Source organism: Phalacrocorax carbo, chromosome 3, assembly GCF_963921805.1.
Source record: "Phalacrocorax carbo chromosome 3, bPhaCar2.1, whole genome shotgun sequence".
Taxonomy (NCBI): domain Eukaryota; kingdom Metazoa; phylum Chordata; class Aves; order Suliformes; family Phalacrocoracidae; genus Phalacrocorax; species Phalacrocorax carbo.
Window position 1 is genome coordinate 15,873,873 of NC_087515.1, and position 16,862 is coordinate 15,890,734.

The 16,862-nt window shown below is 44.2% G+C and overlaps 1 protein-coding gene across 3 annotated transcripts in view; it reads left to right on the plus strand.

Annotated features, from left to right (window-relative positions):
* Positions 1–16,632, plus strand: part of CMTR1 (cap methyltransferase 1) — a 33,716-nt gene extending 17,084 nt beyond the window's left edge. For all 3 annotated transcript variants that reach the window (XM_064445999.1, XM_064445998.1, XM_064446000.1), the window contains exons 10-24: positions 1,722–1,840; positions 2,091–2,187; positions 3,448–3,580; positions 4,094–4,273; positions 4,677–4,733; positions 5,708–5,765; positions 6,416–6,484; positions 6,662–6,793; positions 7,309–7,431; positions 8,141–8,232; positions 8,867–8,935; positions 10,392–10,439; positions 11,018–11,130; positions 11,675–11,783; positions 13,597–16,632. In XM_064445999.1, the coding sequence (XP_064302069.1) occupies positions 1,722–1,840; positions 2,091–2,187; positions 3,448–3,580; positions 4,094–4,273; positions 4,677–4,733; positions 5,708–5,765; positions 6,416–6,484; positions 6,662–6,793; positions 7,309–7,431; positions 8,141–8,232; positions 8,867–8,935; positions 10,392–10,439; positions 11,018–11,130; positions 11,675–11,783; positions 13,597–13,729 (1,532 nt within the window). In that variant the 3' untranslated portion in view covers positions 13,730–16,632. The remainder of the gene's footprint in view (positions 1–1,721; positions 1,841–2,090; positions 2,188–3,447; positions 3,581–4,093; positions 4,274–4,676; positions 4,734–5,707; positions 5,766–6,415; positions 6,485–6,661; positions 6,794–7,308; positions 7,432–8,140; positions 8,233–8,866; positions 8,936–10,391; positions 10,440–11,017; positions 11,131–11,674; positions 11,784–13,596) is intronic.
* Positions 16,633–16,862: the final 230 nt, after the last annotated feature.

Here is a 16,862-nt window from a genome sequence, read left to right on the forward strand (position 1 = left end):
GATAAATAAACCAGATTTGGGCTAGAGGCTGTATCTGAATCACTGTGACTGACTGAGCCTTTTAAAACATGTTAGCTTAAACTTCTTTGGATTACCTTGCTTTGAGACAGACTAAGCAGGTGTACGCAGACAAGTGCTGCATCTCACCTCATGGATGGTAGCTTGTTAAGCTTGCTGATATATGCATAGCCTCTAGGAATAGGAAAGGAAATACAAGGATTGGTAGTATTCTGCTTCTTACTTCAGACTGTATGAAGGAAACTTGAGTATGATGGTCTTGTAGAGAAGGTGGTTTGCTTTTCCATTATTGTCCTTCCCACCCCTCCCCGCCCTTGACTCCTGTTGACTGCCACTTTTGACATCTGACTATGAACTCTTAGAGAATGGTTAGTGCTTCAGGATTAGATCTCTTTAAGAGAAGGTTCATGGCAGGGGCAGCAAGGCAGATGAACACATTGTTCTAATGGCTGCAGCATTTGGATCTTCATAACTCACTGCAAACTGGTGTTCTCCTGGAGAGGAAGAGACACCTGGAGAAATAAATAGCCCAATGACTTTGATGCATTTTCTTGATCCCTTTCAGTCTGTTACGCTATGAAGTCTAGTGAGATGGGTACAGACTCTTTTCCAGTGATGGGAAGGAGGCAAACTGCTGTGATATTTGTGTTCTGCTGGTTTTGAGTTAACTTTTTTCATCCCCCATTCCACAGGGTAGGTGGGGGGAAGTGATCGAGTAAGCAATGAAGGCTCTGTGGTGCTGGTTAAACCATGACAGTTGTGAAGAATGGTAACAAATTCTAGCATCACTTCACTTACTGACAGGATGATTGATGAGGAATTTATTTATCAAAGCACTGTCATGCATCCTGATCTCTGCTGCTTTCTAGTATTCCAGTTCAGTTAATAGAAGCTGTAGTTGTAGAAGATTTATAGGGACTAATACCAAATAGAAGTTCAGGCTTCTTCAAAGTCAGAACTCGTGAGCTCTAGAATACACCTTAGATCAGCTTTCTAAGACAACCAACCTGGGGGATAACGTATCTCTCTTTGAAAAGAGCCATATGGGAAAACTGTATGAACACTCGTGCGCAGACCCTATTTTCCTTTTCCTACTCTCTTTACAAACTTGTTTGCAGGGTTTTTTGGGGTTGTGTTTTTAAATTCCAGATTGCATTGTGTTTGGAAATAGAGTATTGTGTTTCTTTGGAATGATTTGAATTCTTAGTAGAAGGTTGCCAGTGCACAGTGTAAATAATTTTGCCTTGTCTGTAAAAACATTGTTAATAGGTGAGCTGTGCAATGAGATTGAACCTTACATTTTTAGTAGCTTCAGCTATGTGTTGTTCCTACTTGGATGAAACTATTATGTTGTCATGTAGTCCGTTCTCATCTCCGGGGAGGGCACCGAATGATTTGTCTTTTGCTGAGGCTAATGTACAACTTACCATTTGAGCATGTTTATTATACGGCTTTGTTTAGTCCCGACTGCTCTGACTCCTGTTGACTGCCACTTTTGACACCTGACCGTGAACTCTTATATAACTTTCCTAAAATAACAAGCAACTTTGGTGGTAAACAAGGGAATGTGTTAATGCTTATTTGCCTATCAAGCTCTGTGTAATTTCTGACTGTTGATTAATACAATAGATCACCTGCACATACTGATTTTTTTTGTCCATACTTGCAAACATGTTAGTAATGGTCTCCTCTTTTCCCCTTAGGAGAGGGAGGGATTGATGGAGATGGGGACATCACTCGGCCAGAGAACATTACTGCTTTCCGGAATTTTGTTTTGGACAATACTGATCACAAGGGAGTGCATTTCTTAATGGCTGATGGGGTTGGTCCATTTATTTTTCTTCCTGCACTAATGACCAAACATGATACCTCAATCTGTATACCGTAGGATATTTGGCACGTTTCTGTAGTTAAAATGTGAAATTCTTCAAGGCTTGCCATTAAATTACCTGGTGGCAGTGTTTTTCATCTTAAACAAACAAATTATCGTGATTCTATGATTTAGCTGTACAGAATCCTTTGCTAACCAATGGTTTTGTGCAGACACTAATGATACACTATGTGCTTTGCAGGGTTTCTCAGTGGAGGGTCAGGAGAATCTGCAAGAAATTCTAAGCAAACAGCTCATGCTTTGCCAGTTCCTTACAGCACTGTCCGTTGTTCGCACAGGTATGTTTTATCCATGAATATTCCTCCTTCTCTAAGCTGTGGGTAGCATTGCAGAAGGATGCTGTACAATTTTTATTAACATGCCAAGAAGTCTGCTCTGCAGTGAGGCTGAGTTGCACAGAATTGAGTCTGTATGCGTACATCCTGAGATGATTGTCACAAAGCTAAGAGAACTGTGGCAGAAAAATAAGATTATCTGTGTCTATTTTGCTTTTCACTGAAAGCATGAGGTAAAATGCATTAGTTTAAAGCTCTTACAATGTGTTATGTTATGTAGCTGTCTTGGGCTAAGGTCACCAGTGTGATAACTGGACAGTATACCTGAGTTTTATGGCACTAGCTGGACAAACAGCTTCCTGAATATTGTAGCAGGCTGGTTGGAACAGTGTGGTGATTGTCCGGTTCTTCCTTCTTTCTAACTTTTGGCTTTTCTCCTTTAAATTGGCCATGTCTGTGATCAGAACAAGACGATGTCTCACATTGTCTTAGCTGTACCTCATTGTTGCCAAATGATGGACATGACAACTCTATCTGGTTTTGAAGGCTCCTCTCTTCCCCTGAGTTTAGTTAGCATTTGGCACTGTGGCAGAAGACAAAAAGGCTCATTAGGTTATCGTTTATCTTGTGCCCTATGTTTAAAAGTACCTGAGGCAATGATCTGCTTAGTCTCAGATGTGATATGGTAAAAGGAGCAACTTTAAGTCTTTCCTGTGTGGGCAGATAATAGCTCTGTAAGACTAACTGCTTTTTGGTTGGGGAAATCGGAGATCTTGTTTGAAGGCAAGTGGTGACATAGACTTTTCTTTCTACGTGGCGAGTTATTCTGTTTAGGTAACATCTGTTAGTTTTCTCCTCCAGCCTGAGGTTTCTTCTTGCACCTACGAGAGCTCCTCTTCTGTTGAGGCTTTTGCATAACTTGCTTACCATGCCATAGGGCACAGTTTGGGCCTGAATGGGAGGAAGGAGGGTGGATAGAAGGCTTGTTAGTGAGATAGAATGCATACTGACATACTGATTTGATCCTGGTCAGGGAAATGCTTTTCTCTTTGCTGCAGAGATATGGGAAAGAGAGTTCATGGAGTCCCATTGGCTTCTGCTATGTATGTGTTTTAGATGCTGTTTAATTTTACAAAACCACTCTTACCAGTTCTGCAGAAGATGAAGTTACTGAAATGACTAGTATGTCCTTTTTTCCTTATAATCTCCTGGTATCGGTGTGCTTCCTCTCTCTCTCTTTTTTTTTTTTTTTTTTTTTTCCAGGAGGACATTTTGTCTGCAAAACCTTTGACCTGTTTACTCCATTCAGTGTGGGACTTGTTTATCTGCTGTATTGCTGCTTTGAGCGAGTGTGCATCTTTAAACCTGTGACAAGCCGCCCTGCTAACTCAGAGAGGTGAGGATCTTGTGCTTGAGGGACTACTAAAGAAACCTGTCCTCTAAATACAGTAATAAATGGATTTGGGTAAGTCTAGTGGAAGCTCTGTGACCTGCCTCAACTGGCAACTGTCTTGGAGGAGGAAACTTTTTAGATGCTTAGCAAATTATGACGTTTGACAAGGTAAAGTTGATATTTGCCGAATTACCCTCTTGGGAGAAAGCAGTGGAACTAAATATATAACAAATTCTATTTTGCGTGACACAGTTATGGTTCCAATGAAGCTAGAGCATGTTATGTGTGTTATCGTTGTACCTGTTAAGTTTAGCAGAATTGATTTACTACTTGAGGGAGATCAGTGGGGTTTCCAGTCTTTCCAGAGCATAGAAAATGTATAATGACCTTCCTAGGAATACCCAGGAGAAAAGAATTCCTGGGATTTAGCAAACTGTCCTGATAAAGGGAGTGTGGCAGGAAAGTTGGTTGTGTGGAAGGACTGAATCCATACGATCTCTCTGCCTTGCTCTGCAGGTACGTGATATGCAAAGGATTAAAGCTTGGGATTGATGACGTGCGGGACTATCTGTTCATGGTGAACATCAGACTCAACCAGCTGCGCAACTCTGATCTGGATGTGAATCTTGTCGTCCCATTGAATGTGATCAAAGGCGACCAGGATTTCTGCGATTACATTGTCCAGTCCAATGAAAAGTGAGTGCCCGTGGCCAATGAGGGTTGCTGGCTGTAGGCAATCAACATGGCTTTCAGCTGTAGCTTCTTGCACTCATGGAGGTACTTGTTGATGCTGCTACACCGCTCTGCTTTTGCTCTCTGAGAGGCTTAGCAGAGCAGAGGGACACTGTACAGAGGGAGATGCTGTATACTGTTAGAGACTGTTTGGCCTCTGAGTACTGTGCAGAAAGGAAAGGATGCTACTGCCTAGTTCTTTCCAGTGGTCTTGCTGTCACTTTGAGTCTTGTTGGCAATGATCCATCACTGCTCTGAGGATCAAACTGGCTTCTTCCTGTTGTCCCAGCACTCATTCTTGTTTTGAACAATAGAATGATCTTGGCGATTAACTTGCTCCCTGACTGAAACTTGTCGTCTCTTTCAGCCACTGCAAAGTTCAGATAAAGGCACTAGCCAAAATTCGTGCCTTTGTTCAAGACACGTGAGTATATTCTTCTGGCTTTTGATGAGGACTGAATTAATCTGCTATAAATTAATGGTTTTGCTGTTGTTTAATGTATTCTTGATTTGAGCGAGTACTTGGCTTGGCCTTTGGAGTCAGGAAAGTGAATAGTGCTTTTAGGTAGCTCAGTTAGTGTGTCTGCCTGAGTTATTTGCAGAAACTTGTGCATGGCTGGAGGAGTCCTGGAAGTTGATGGTCTATTATCACCCTTGTTGAGACTGTTTCCATGCATTGCATTATTTCCGATTACCATAAGTGGGCCTGCTCCTTGGCAGAAATGTAAGCAGAAAAGTAACTCCCAGCTGGTATGTTCAATTCCACAGTAACAATCTAAGCTGGGTGTGGTTCATAGCTCTCCATTTTCCAGGGGCAATTCAAAGCATCTAATCTACATACCTATCCTTACCTAAAGCTTATGATGTGAATTTTGTGCGTAAACCTAAAGTCATTGCAATGTATAGCTGTTTCTGTGGCATGACTTTTCTGTTCATGTCTCATTCAGAGAGAATTTGTAGTAGAAGTTGAGTGAGTGGTAGCCAGGAATTGTCTTAGAGTTAATCCTAACATTGATGCTGAGTTTTCTTTTGTGTGGCCTTCAGCAGGTCTTCATTTGTAAGTAGGGTTAGGTACCCAGCTCTTGGAGATTAGCATAAGTTCATACTAATACATAACTTCTTGAAAATATTAATGCCTAGTGGTACTTTCATGGGATGGAGCGGTGGCTGCTAATCAGTAGTGCAGACCATGAAACAAAGCTAAACATGGGAATTGGAGATGGGCGGAGGGTGGGAAGGGAAAGCAGCATCCTCTTTTGTGTAACCCGTTGAGGAACAGCATGTGTTTGTCATTCCCAAGACAGACACTGAAAGATGTGAGTTTTAGAGGGCTGGGACATGTGATACTGCAAGAGGAAGGAGGTTTCACCATCTTAACAGTCTGCTGTCTTTCTCTAGGACACTGATTGAGCCACGGCAAGCTGAAATCCGAAAGGAGTGTCTCCAGCTATGGGGGGTAAGTAAGCTGCCAGGCAGGGAGGTTGTGAAGGTGTCCTCACTGTGGTGAAACAAGAATGGAGCTGCAGTACAGATAGGACTTTCTAGCCAGAGGCTTAATATGTTGTCCTGTGGAAAAGTCAGAGACTGTTTCAAGTTGTTTATGTAAGCAAACAGGATGTTTCTGATTAATCGTGTATGACTTAACCGAGCAGGCTTCTTTGCTGCAGTTGAGAATATTCCGTCGTACATAGAGTGAACTCAGCACCTAGTTCCCAAGCAGCGGAGCTCTCCAAAAGGTCTTGTTTTATGAGTCTGTACTTTCTTACTGAGCTTTTGACTGCAGTAGGGCCATAGGTATGGCAGTCAGCTTCATAGGCTAATTGTGTGTCTTTGATGAAACAGTATTTTATAGAAACATGCATGAAATCAAAGATTTAGCCTGAAACTTTCTGAAGTTACCTGTTGCTTCCTGTGACACTTGGTATGTCTACATTAAATTTGCAAAACACGTGAGATCTTTTATTTGCCAGATGACCTCTCCAGCAACTGTAATCCTAAGAGCAGGAGTTTCAGGGGGCGGGATGTTCTGTCATGTATTGAAACCAGAGAGGTTCCTATGAACATCCCAAATAACACTTATTATCAATTGTTTGGATTTGTTTCCAGATTCCTGATCAGGCTCGTGTTGCTCCTTCATCTTCAGATCCCAAGTCCAAGTTCTTTGAGCTGATCCAGGTAAGACTTTACCCAGAAGCTTGTTCCGAGTCCTTTCACAGAAGTAGAACTTTCCCCATAGGAATTAAGGGATGAAGAAGCTTGTCCTGGATTATTGTTTCAGGTAGAAGTTGCATTTACCTACCGATTGATGTATTGTGTCTCATTTGTCTTTTCCATACTTTGACTGCTTTTTAGGGCACAGACATTGATACCTTCAGTTACAAACCCACTCCTCTGAATTCCAGTACACTAGAGAAAATCCGCCAAGTGTTAGATTACCGGTGTATGGTGTCTGGAAGTGAGCAGAAGTTCCTCTTGGGGCTAGGGGTAAGTGCTGAGAACAGTCTGGGAGTTCTGCTGGTTCATTTCAATGCTGCTATTCTGCCTTGCAGTTTCATTCCATTCTTTCCTGTTGTTAAAGACCAGAAAGGATCCCCATCAGCAGTCCCTGAGACTGCTAGTTATTTTATGTTTCTTTCACCTGACTTCACTGCTTTTCACACTAATTAACCCTGTTTTTGTAGTTGCAGCCTACACAGAGACCTGTACTCTTGCTAGTGTCTCTAATTATCTTCACTGTCCTTTTAAACATGTTCTATAGGCATTCTATTTCTGGTACTTTGTGTGAATATGAAGTCACTGGCAGATTAGAATCAGTATGTTTTTATTCATTTGCTGTAGAGATTAAGGTACTTCTTTAAAACTTCTGACAAAGAAACTGCCTGTGACAGCCTAGGACAAAAAGATTCTCTGAGGTCTGCTCTATAGTTAGTCAGAGGTCTCTCCTCCACCCCTGCCCTCATGAAGTTTTGGCTGAATCTGACTCTGCCTTCTACACACAGAAATCACAGATCTACACCTGGGATGGTCGCCAGTCAGATCGCTGGACAAAGCTGGATTTGAAAACTGAGCTGCCACGAGATACCCTTCTCTCTGTGGAGATTGTTCATGAGCTGAAAGGAGAGGTAGGAGGCTATTTTCTCCCTTACCAAGTGGCTGCAAATATAATGAGCCGTTTTGCCTATTCTCTATAAGATATTGCAGAATAAATGTCCTATCTGTGCCAGGTGCAAGGTTTTTTCTATATGATCTTTAGAGAAACTATTTTGGATTAAGTTCCTTCTTTCTGTCCAGTGCTAGAGGCATGAGCTTTTAACATTGTTTTGAAAACACTTTGGACCTGACATGCTGCTGTTGTCCTATGGGCAGCAGCAGATGACATTGCCAACATGACTTAATGTGTTCTGTGGCTCCATGGGTAGATAACTGCTCAGTAGTGATTGCAGGCCTTGGGAAGAAGATTCTTGTGGTATATTCACAGTGTAAGGTATTGCTGCCTGGGAGTTTGGCAGATCAGATCCTCAGATGAGGATGCTGTAGTGCACTGGGCTTTGTGCTGTGGTACCTGGTAAGGCACAGAGAGCTGGTGATGGCAGCTGTGCTCCTGCCCTCTCCCCCTCCCTCCCCTGAGACAGAACCATGTAGATGAGATACATGAGTTCTTGGAGGATGGCATGTTACTGTACAATGGGCAGCGGGGAATTTGTGTGTTTCTAATAGCTGGAAAGGTGCTTTCTTGCTAGAAGAACATGATGTCCTATTAAAAAATAGGCTATAAATCAAAGCTGAAATAGCAACAGTCTGAGTAGTAAGTCTCTGTATTGCCCTCCCTAGGGGAAAGCCCAGCGAAAAATCAGTGCCATCCACATCCTTGATGTCTTGGTGCTGAATGGCAATGATGTTCGAAAGCAGCATTTCAACCAGAGGTATGTAGGGTCTGGAGAAGCTTCTTTCTTGTACATGAATAGGAGTGACTGGGAAACAGTGCTCACACTAAAAGCAGAATGATGAGCGTGGGGAGACAAGTGCATTCAGCTGAAACACTGCTATAAAGATGAACTGTGAATGAACCTGCTCTGAAGTGAAGTGCATATAGCCTTTTCCAACTGTACTTTCTCTGTTTATGAGGGCAGGTCTAGTTTCTTTCTTAGTCTGGAGTGAGCCAGGCACAGTCTGGATAGACTGAGCATCCTGGGAATAGGAATGAGTGTAGCTGATAACTGGCTAAGGGAGAAGTAACGAGCCCCTCTTTCCTTCCTCAGGGGCATGATGTCTCTACCAGTCCTACTTACCTGCCAATAAATCAATGTGTTCAGCAGCATATGGGCTTGCAGAGGAACATTATGGAGACCCATTCTTAATGGATAAGAGCCAGTATCACTGGGCACTAAACTGGGAGGGCAGGGTGAAAAAAAGTGTTGCTCAGTACTCATTTGGCTAGCAGTGGTGGCAGTCTGCGTGTACTGAAGCGTCTCAGCAGAATAACTGATTAAACTGTTACCTATCTCTTGTGCCAAAGATCTCACTAAATTGCTGGATTCCCCTTCCATTTTTATTCAGGATTCAGCTGGCGGAGAAGTTTGTCAAAGCTGTTTCTAAACCTAGCCGGCCAGATATGAACCCTATCCGGTGAGTGATGACTCCATTCCTCAGCCTGGTGTGTGTTGGAGGATGAAGATAAGGAGCTGAAGGAGAGTTAAATTTCAAGCTGAAATTCATAGTTCTGTTATGTTCAATGGAAAGAGGCTAAAAGCCCTTTATATATCTAAGGTAAAGGTTGATAGTGGAGAAGTTGTGCCTTCCTCTCACATATCAGTCATGTTTTCATCATAGGTGGATTGGCTGGTTCCAGTTTCAGATATGTGCTGTAGTAGGTCTAGCACCCAGTTAGCTTAATAACTTCTGTGTCCTCATCTGCCCTGAAGGGTCAGAAGCAGTAGAGAGATGCTGACTGTTAGTAGATAAATGAAGTGCTGACCAGCAGTTGCAATCTCCAAATGGTTAGCCTGAGGAGAAGGTTTAAGTTACAGTCCCAAGAAAATCCCTGACAACGGGCTTCACCTTTGGTTGCCACCTGACCTTCTATTTAATTAGTTCTGCTATGGTGGAGTGTAAGATCATCATTGTGCTGGGTATCAGATAGTTACTGTGGACGGAACAGCCTCTGTTTCAGAGGCCAGATGCACTGTGATATTGTGAGAGAAGCTGGAGAAAGGGAAAAAGGATGGTCTGCTTGGTGGTTTAATGAAAGATAATAAGTGGGATCTCAACTAAACTCAAAACAAACAGGTAGTTGCAATAACTGGAGGAGCCTGGAGCACTGGGGAGGGCTGAAGGTGAAGTGAGAAGGAGAGCTGTAGAAATAGATTGTAGAGGGGTCCTTTACTGCTCTTGTGAACAGGTGTGCAAATGGTGTTCTTTGAAGCCTGATGGTTGTAGTGGTATGTGGCAAGTGAGTGGTTGGGATGTCTGATCAGAGGCAGTGCTCTTGAAGCTTCCCAGTTGTGTCTTTCTGTGTCTCAGAACAGCAAAACCAGAAGTAGCTTGACATAAGAAGAATGATGATACTGAAACTTCTTCACTGATTTAAAAAGAAAAAAAAAAGGCTGTTTTTACCTCTGGGTAACTAACAAGTTTGTGGTGTCCCTGAGGGTAATAACGGTGAAGATCAGACAGTTTAGTTTTACTCTGAGGCCAGCATACTGAGGCCAGAACCTGCCTGGCGCTGACCTTGGTGAATTCACCTCATTGTAAAGCAAAAACACCTGACTTCCATTGTTCTTCCTCTTCTGTATACTCAGCCTGAGATAAAAATGCACAGCTTCCTTAGCAGTGAGATGCCTCTATGCTGCTTACAGCAACCCAGCCATGAGCATGCAGGTGTCATGTCAGGTTTTCTCAAGCCAGGAGAAATAAATTACTGGAGCAGAAGATTGAGGAGAGAAGGGTGAACCTCACTCGTGCCTGACCACCTCATGCTGTACACAATGAACTGTTTGGCCACTCCCTGTAGCTGGGACATAAAAAGAGGACAGTTAACTTTTTTAAAAAAAAAACAAACTACAGTTTTGTCTTTTCCCCCCAGAGTGAAGGAAGTGTACAGATTGGAGGAAATGGAGAAGATTTTTGTGAGGTAAGTGGCTGGCACAAATGAGAGACTTCGGTGCCCGTAGAGGTTGTCAGCCACCAATGGACAGGAATGGGAGGGATGTGCTGATCTATGCTTGAGGAGTCCTGGAGAAAGAGCTGTTAGAGCTCGGGCAGCTGGTGGCTGCTGTTTCAGAAATGCTGCTGACTGAGAGCATCATCCTGCTGAGTTCTAATACTGTAGATGTGGCCAATGTGCTTTGCAAGAGGAACAGTAGTAATGGTGCTTGAGTTTGTGTGCAGAAGTGTCAGTGGCTTGAAAGATTAAGAGTTCATACCTGAAATGGGAGCCTCATTTGGATTGTGTGGTAGATCATCACAGATCTTTCATTGCAACACTCAATTTGCTGCCTGATCTAGACAGCTCTGGCTGGTTTCTCTAGCCATGTGGGGGAGGCCAGAGACTGAATTCTCCAGGATGTGATGATTTTGTCCTGTCATGTGCAGAGCTGTCAGTTTCCGCTGTGACTTTCCGGAGTGGGTGTGCAGGTGTCATGTTGTGTGCACCAGGATGGTAAAGGAAGAAACAGGGACCCTCTATCACTGCCTTCTCTTAACATTTAGGTTAGAGATGAAGATCATCAAGAGTTCAGGAGGAATACCCCGGCTATCTTACACTGGCCGAGACGACCGGCACTTTGTGCCCACAGGACTCTACATTGTACGGACTGTGAATGGTAGGAAGAGACAGTCTCTGCTCTTATTTAACTTCTCTTTGTATCTTCAAGTAAGTAGTGTTGACCAGGATTGCCCCTGGTCTAACTTGGTAAAAATAAATGGGAGTATTCCAGTGACTAGAGAGTGACTGTTTTCAGGTAATGAGGGTAGCTTGGATTTGGATAAGGTTTAGGGTATTTATACAATAGGTTTTTATGTTGTGGGTTGATTAGCTATTTTGTGGGTAGCTCCATTTATTTACATGACTGATGACTTTCTTAATGAGATAATTTTTCATCAATAAGATATTTTCCAGAGTAATAGTACATGGAAATACCCTGTTTGGAATGTCAGCTTTTAAAGGCAGGGAGAAGGGTTTTTTCTCAGTGAATAAAGAAGAGCTTGGGAAGCAGGTGGTCTTAAGAGAGGGAAGGAAAAAGGAGTAGGAGAAGGATCACAATTACTTTTGTAGATTCCTCCTCCCTACTTGCACTGTATCTGTATTTATACTGTGCTTTTCTTCTCCTTTCCACTTTCTGTCTGACCCTATGACTCTTCTGAAAGATCCCTGGACAATGGCATACAGCAAAAACTCCAAGAGGAAATTCTTCTTCAACAAAATGACCAAGGAAGCAAGATACGACCTCCCTTCTGAATCCATTGCACCCTTTCAGTGAGTACAAGCCAGAGCTGAGGCTATGGAAGAATAGTTGTGTGTGAGTTTTCTTTTGTGTGTGCATGTGTCTGGTTTTGCATATGTGTCTGGTTTTGCATATGTGTCTGGTTTTGCATATGTGTTTGGAAGGGCATTCAGGCACGCTGTGCAATGTTCTTGCAGTTGTTTGCAGTGCAAGCGCAGCTTGGTCACCAGTGTGTGCTGCAGAAGCTGGCACCTTCTCAGACTTTCGGGAAACTGCTGATCTGGATTTGTGGATTGTGCAATTAATTGCTATGAATAACACACACCTCACAACTTTGTTCCCTTGTCTGCAGCAGAATACAACTTACTGAACCTCCCTGCACACAGGGAAATGGAAATCGAGCCAAGCAACTGTAATTTGCTGCATCTCTGTATTTTAAGATGCTTGGTTGGAAGTTACTAATTTAAAAGCAAATCCCAATTTGTTTAGCCCAGGCTCTGGAATAGGCTGTAGGTAGCTGGGAGCTGTTTAAAGAGAGAGTGAGAGACAAAAGCAGCAGCTCCTTGGGAAAGGATGGAGTGGCTTGTCATTGGACAGTCATTAACACTGTGGCTGCTGACCCCCATCTGTGTGTGTTGAGTGCTAAGGCCACATTTTAAGTAATTCTGAGTCTGTGTGACACCTCAGGGCTCATGTGTGGAGGTTTTCTGCGCACACTGCCCTCAGGTAGTCTCAAGAGATGCCCTCCACCACCACTACCCATGACCGTGCCTGTGAGCAAGAGCTTGATATGAAATAGGGCTCCTGATTTTCTTACTTTGCATCTCCTTACATACCCTACAGCAGTGCTCTTAGCTGGTTAAGGAAAGCTTAAGCATTCTTAAAAATGAAAGAACAGGCTTAAAAAGCAGAGGCACACTATGTGTTTTCCCTCCCTCTGTCAGGATGTGGTTAGTTCTGCCTAAGTACTTAGAATTAGGCCAGCATGAACCTGCTTGAACTGAGGAGGTAGAGGGAGCGCTTGTGTGGGACTCCAGAAGGGATGTGTGTGTTGTGGTTAGTGAGTACTAATGTGCCTATAATTAGCCACTGACGTGTGCTTTTGTCGCTGTGCTAGTACCGCTTTGTTAGAACAGTAGCACTAAATAAGCTATGAATATTAAGTGTCAGTAATTGTACAAAACTAAAGGCTGCTGTGTCGGCAGTAATTAGCAGCTCTGTTTTCATTATGGCTGGGACTATGTTGATGCAGCGAGGGAAGGCTGTGCTTGATGGATGGAGTGAGAGGTGGCGTTGTAGGACCAGAACTCTCAGCAGCCAAGTGGAGATTGGTTACTTCACACGAGGGGAAAGAGGGGATGATCCTAGCTGCTTTCATACAGTGTGAAGCGCTGTTTGTTTGCAAAGCGCCATAGGACAGCTGTTACTGATTCTAGTAGGTTTGTGGTGAGTGGTTAGATTGCTGCTGCTGGCAGACTTTCTCAATTCTTCACTAAGGCCTTTCCATTGCCTGCAATGACAGTTTCATCCTCTCAAAAGCTTGGGGGGGGGAGGTAGGTTTTTCCCTAATGCCCTGTCTCCTTCCAGCAAATGCTGAACTGAATCTTGAGTGAAGCTAGAATTAACAAGTTTGTTTCCATGGAAATCTCTTAGGCTTGGAAGTTGCTGTACCTTAAGGGCTGTGGAGTTTGTAAGGTGAATGAATGCACTGGCCTTTAGATAGAATATCTGTGTGGCTTCCGTTGCTGAGGGCAGCTGGCTCTGTAGTGCACCTTGCGGCTAGGATGACAGTGTTTTCCTTCCCCTCCCCTGCTAAACTAATCTTACTCTCCTCTCTGCCCACAGCATCTGCCATTACAGCCGCCTCTTCTGGGAGTGGGGGGAAGGTGTCAAAGTGCACGACTCTCAGAAAAGGCAAGATCCAGAGAAGCTATCAAAGGAGGATGTCCTGTCTTTCATCCAAGCGCACTACCCCTAACCCTGCTCTCTTGAGGGGTGGGGGGGTTGGGGGGCTGAGGGGGTTGGGGGGCTGAGCCCAGCTTGGATTCTTCAGGGACTGGGGAGGCTCCACAACTTCTATCCTGGTCTTCTCCAGAGCTGATTTCCTGGAGGTGATCGAACCAGGGGTTGGTATGCAGAAGGCACAGGACGAGGCCCTGCCCTGGCAGTGTATATAAGAGTACAGCCCAGGTAGCGCTTGCTGCCAGAGTACCCATGGTGACTCCTGGAGCCAAGGCCTAACACCCTTTTGTCCTGTTTGACTGCATGCATGAGGCCAAGGGCCTGGCAGCTTTCTTCGCTCCTGTTCAAACATTCAGTGAGGTTTCTGGAGCTCTGTGTGTGCCAGAACTCTCCAGGCTTGTGTGGGAAGGAGCAGAGATGTCTTGCTGGCAGAGCTGGGCAACAGCACATTGAAGCAGCCCTGCATCGTTCCTGGCAGCTGTCTGTCTCCTGGGCCTTGTCAAAGGCCCACGCTACCCAGTGGAGGGGAGGGTGTTAACTCATTGGGGAATGCTAGCTTTGGGATGCAAGTGTGTATTCTTGTTGGTGTCTCCAACACTTCTGCTTATCAAGGCACTTGGCTGGCCACTGGCAATTCTGATGTGATAGTATCCTGTTGGACAAAGGCCAACACAGGTGATGAGTAGAGTTCCTGGCACAGATTTGATGTGCTCAGTGCCAGGGATTTCTCAGACCTCTAGAAGCTGCTGTGACAGGGATTTCCCCTTTCCAGGTCGTGACTGATCTTGAGCCAGCAGCCTGGGGTTAACTGGTGAATGTGTCTGTGCCTTGAGGTATTTCTGAGACCAAGGTGCTTTGATTCTTGGTACTCCACAGTATTACCCAAATCTTCAGGGAGAAAAGCAGATGTGGGAGGGAAGACACAGGAAAGTTGGGATGCTGGAGGTCTTTGGAGGCAATGATGGGAGTGTCTGACTTAAAAACTCTAGGACTTCAGTGAAAAGAGATCTTGACTTTGACCATGTTGGTTAATCAGAAGAAATCCCGTCCCCTGACTGTGCCCACTGGAAAGGTTACCAGACTTTCCTTTTTAAATGTGTCAGAGTGGGCTTTGAAACCCTCCAGGTCTCATTTGGCCCCAGAACTGCATCTGGGGTGAAGGCACAGAGCTGTGAAACTCTTGGCATGGTATTTGTGTGTCAACAGATTTCTCCGTGCACTTCTGTGCTGGGCTTAAAGTTGTCTTCTGTTGCATGTTCTACCTTCACTTCTGGCTTCCGTGGCACTTTTGCCAGGTCTTCCATATAAATCAGAAGATAATAACACACAGTTGACTGCTTTTGGTCAAGCAGCAAAATTGCCCCCCTTTTTTTTTTCTTGTTGTTCTTGGCTTGTTTTTAAAGACAGATTGGCAGTAGGGAGGAAGCTGATTTTTAGGGATTGACTGAACTGTGCCTTAAAGAAAGCTATAGTTCTAGAATCTATAGCAGTTGTTTAAGTTCTTGTTTCTTTCTCCCCACACCCATATGTACGATTTGAACAAGCTTTATGTAGCAAGACATAGGAATTTTCACTTGTAGGTGTGTAGCTGCATGGGTGCCCTGCAGCCCACCCGAAGAAGCCAGAACAAGGATGGCATGTTGTAGAAGTCCCACCTTCACCCTCTGAAGCCCACAGAATCAATTGTAGGTTTTGTGTTCATTCGCAGCACACCGCTGAATCTCATCCTACAAGTCAGCTCTGCTCTCTGAGCTTGGAGCACTTCCATATCTTCAAGCAAACTGTCTCCATGTAACCATGTATTAATTCTCTACAGTTTGGTATAAATGAACTTACCAGCTGCAACTTCTTGCACCACAGAAAATTATATGCAGTCTTGATCACTGCAGGACCCATGCCCCTGGTTAAGGGAGCAGCACAGGAGTTGGCACAGTCTGTTGGTCAATGGAAACTGGAAGAGGCGAAGCTCAGGAGTGGATGGGAGGTTGGCTTACAAATAGGTAGCCCTGAATATTGTACAGGGGAGCTATTCTGTTTCTTCTCAAGCTCTGCCCAAAAGTGAAGTGGGTCAGAGCTGCTTTTTCCACACTGGTGGTTGTTAGTCCCCAGACAGGTCTACCAAAGCAGTTAATGCAGCCTCTTGCTAACCTGCAGACCCACTCTGCTCTCAAGCATCAGTAAAACATGTATGAAAGAAATGGTGGCCTTTCCCTAGCCAAAGAACAAGAGGCCTGTCACTGGCAATTTTGTTTTGGCAAAGGCACTTCCATGGGGAATGAGGGGGAATCTCTCCCAGTGGGAAATAAAGAACCTCCCAAATCTGTAGTTTCCAGGCCTATGTGCAGTTGGCTTTTTAAAACAAGTAATTTCAGTTCTGGTGCTTCTTTGGACTGCATTGAGGCTGTTCCAATGCCAGCAAAGCATGCTACTCCCTTTGACAGGCTCCTTTGCTAAGCATTGTCCCCTCCACTCAGGGCGTTGGTCTCCTGCAGGCTGGCAGACAGAGGGTGACTAGGAAGTACACTAGGGTGAGTCTAGGCCTCCTACAAAAGGGTGCATGAAAACCTGGTTAGCCTGCAGGCTAGCTTTTTATGAACAGATACTTTTTGTTTACCTAGTTGCCTCTAGCTCCTCCTGATTTTAATTTGCTTTTATTTTTATCGTTGATGCACTGAACCTTGATTTTGAATCTCCCTTAAAGAAGGCAAGCATAAGCTGCCATGCTACTTGCTTCCCTGCTGCAGGATAAATACAAAGGGATTATGCTGGGAAGGGGGGGGGGGTTGAAGAACGTCTTGCTGAAGGAAATGTTTATGTACATTAATTGCACAATGTGTTGTTATTAGGCTGTGTATCATTTTGTGTTGACTTCTCTGCTTTCACTGTCTATTACCAATACAGCCCCTTTAGTTCACAACAGTCCTTGTTTACTTTGCTTCCCACAAAATTCTGGCCTCTGTGTGTGTTAGCATGGAGACCGAGAAGTACCTTGCGCAGTTAAATTTTCTGCAGTCCACTTTTAAAGGCTTTCCTGGCAAATTAGGGTATGCTGAGGGCAACCTAGTGTATGTCACTGCATCAGAATGATAGGGTACTACAGGGGACAGTCTGCAGCACACTAGGCTGCTTTTCCACTCAAAGGTAGCAAA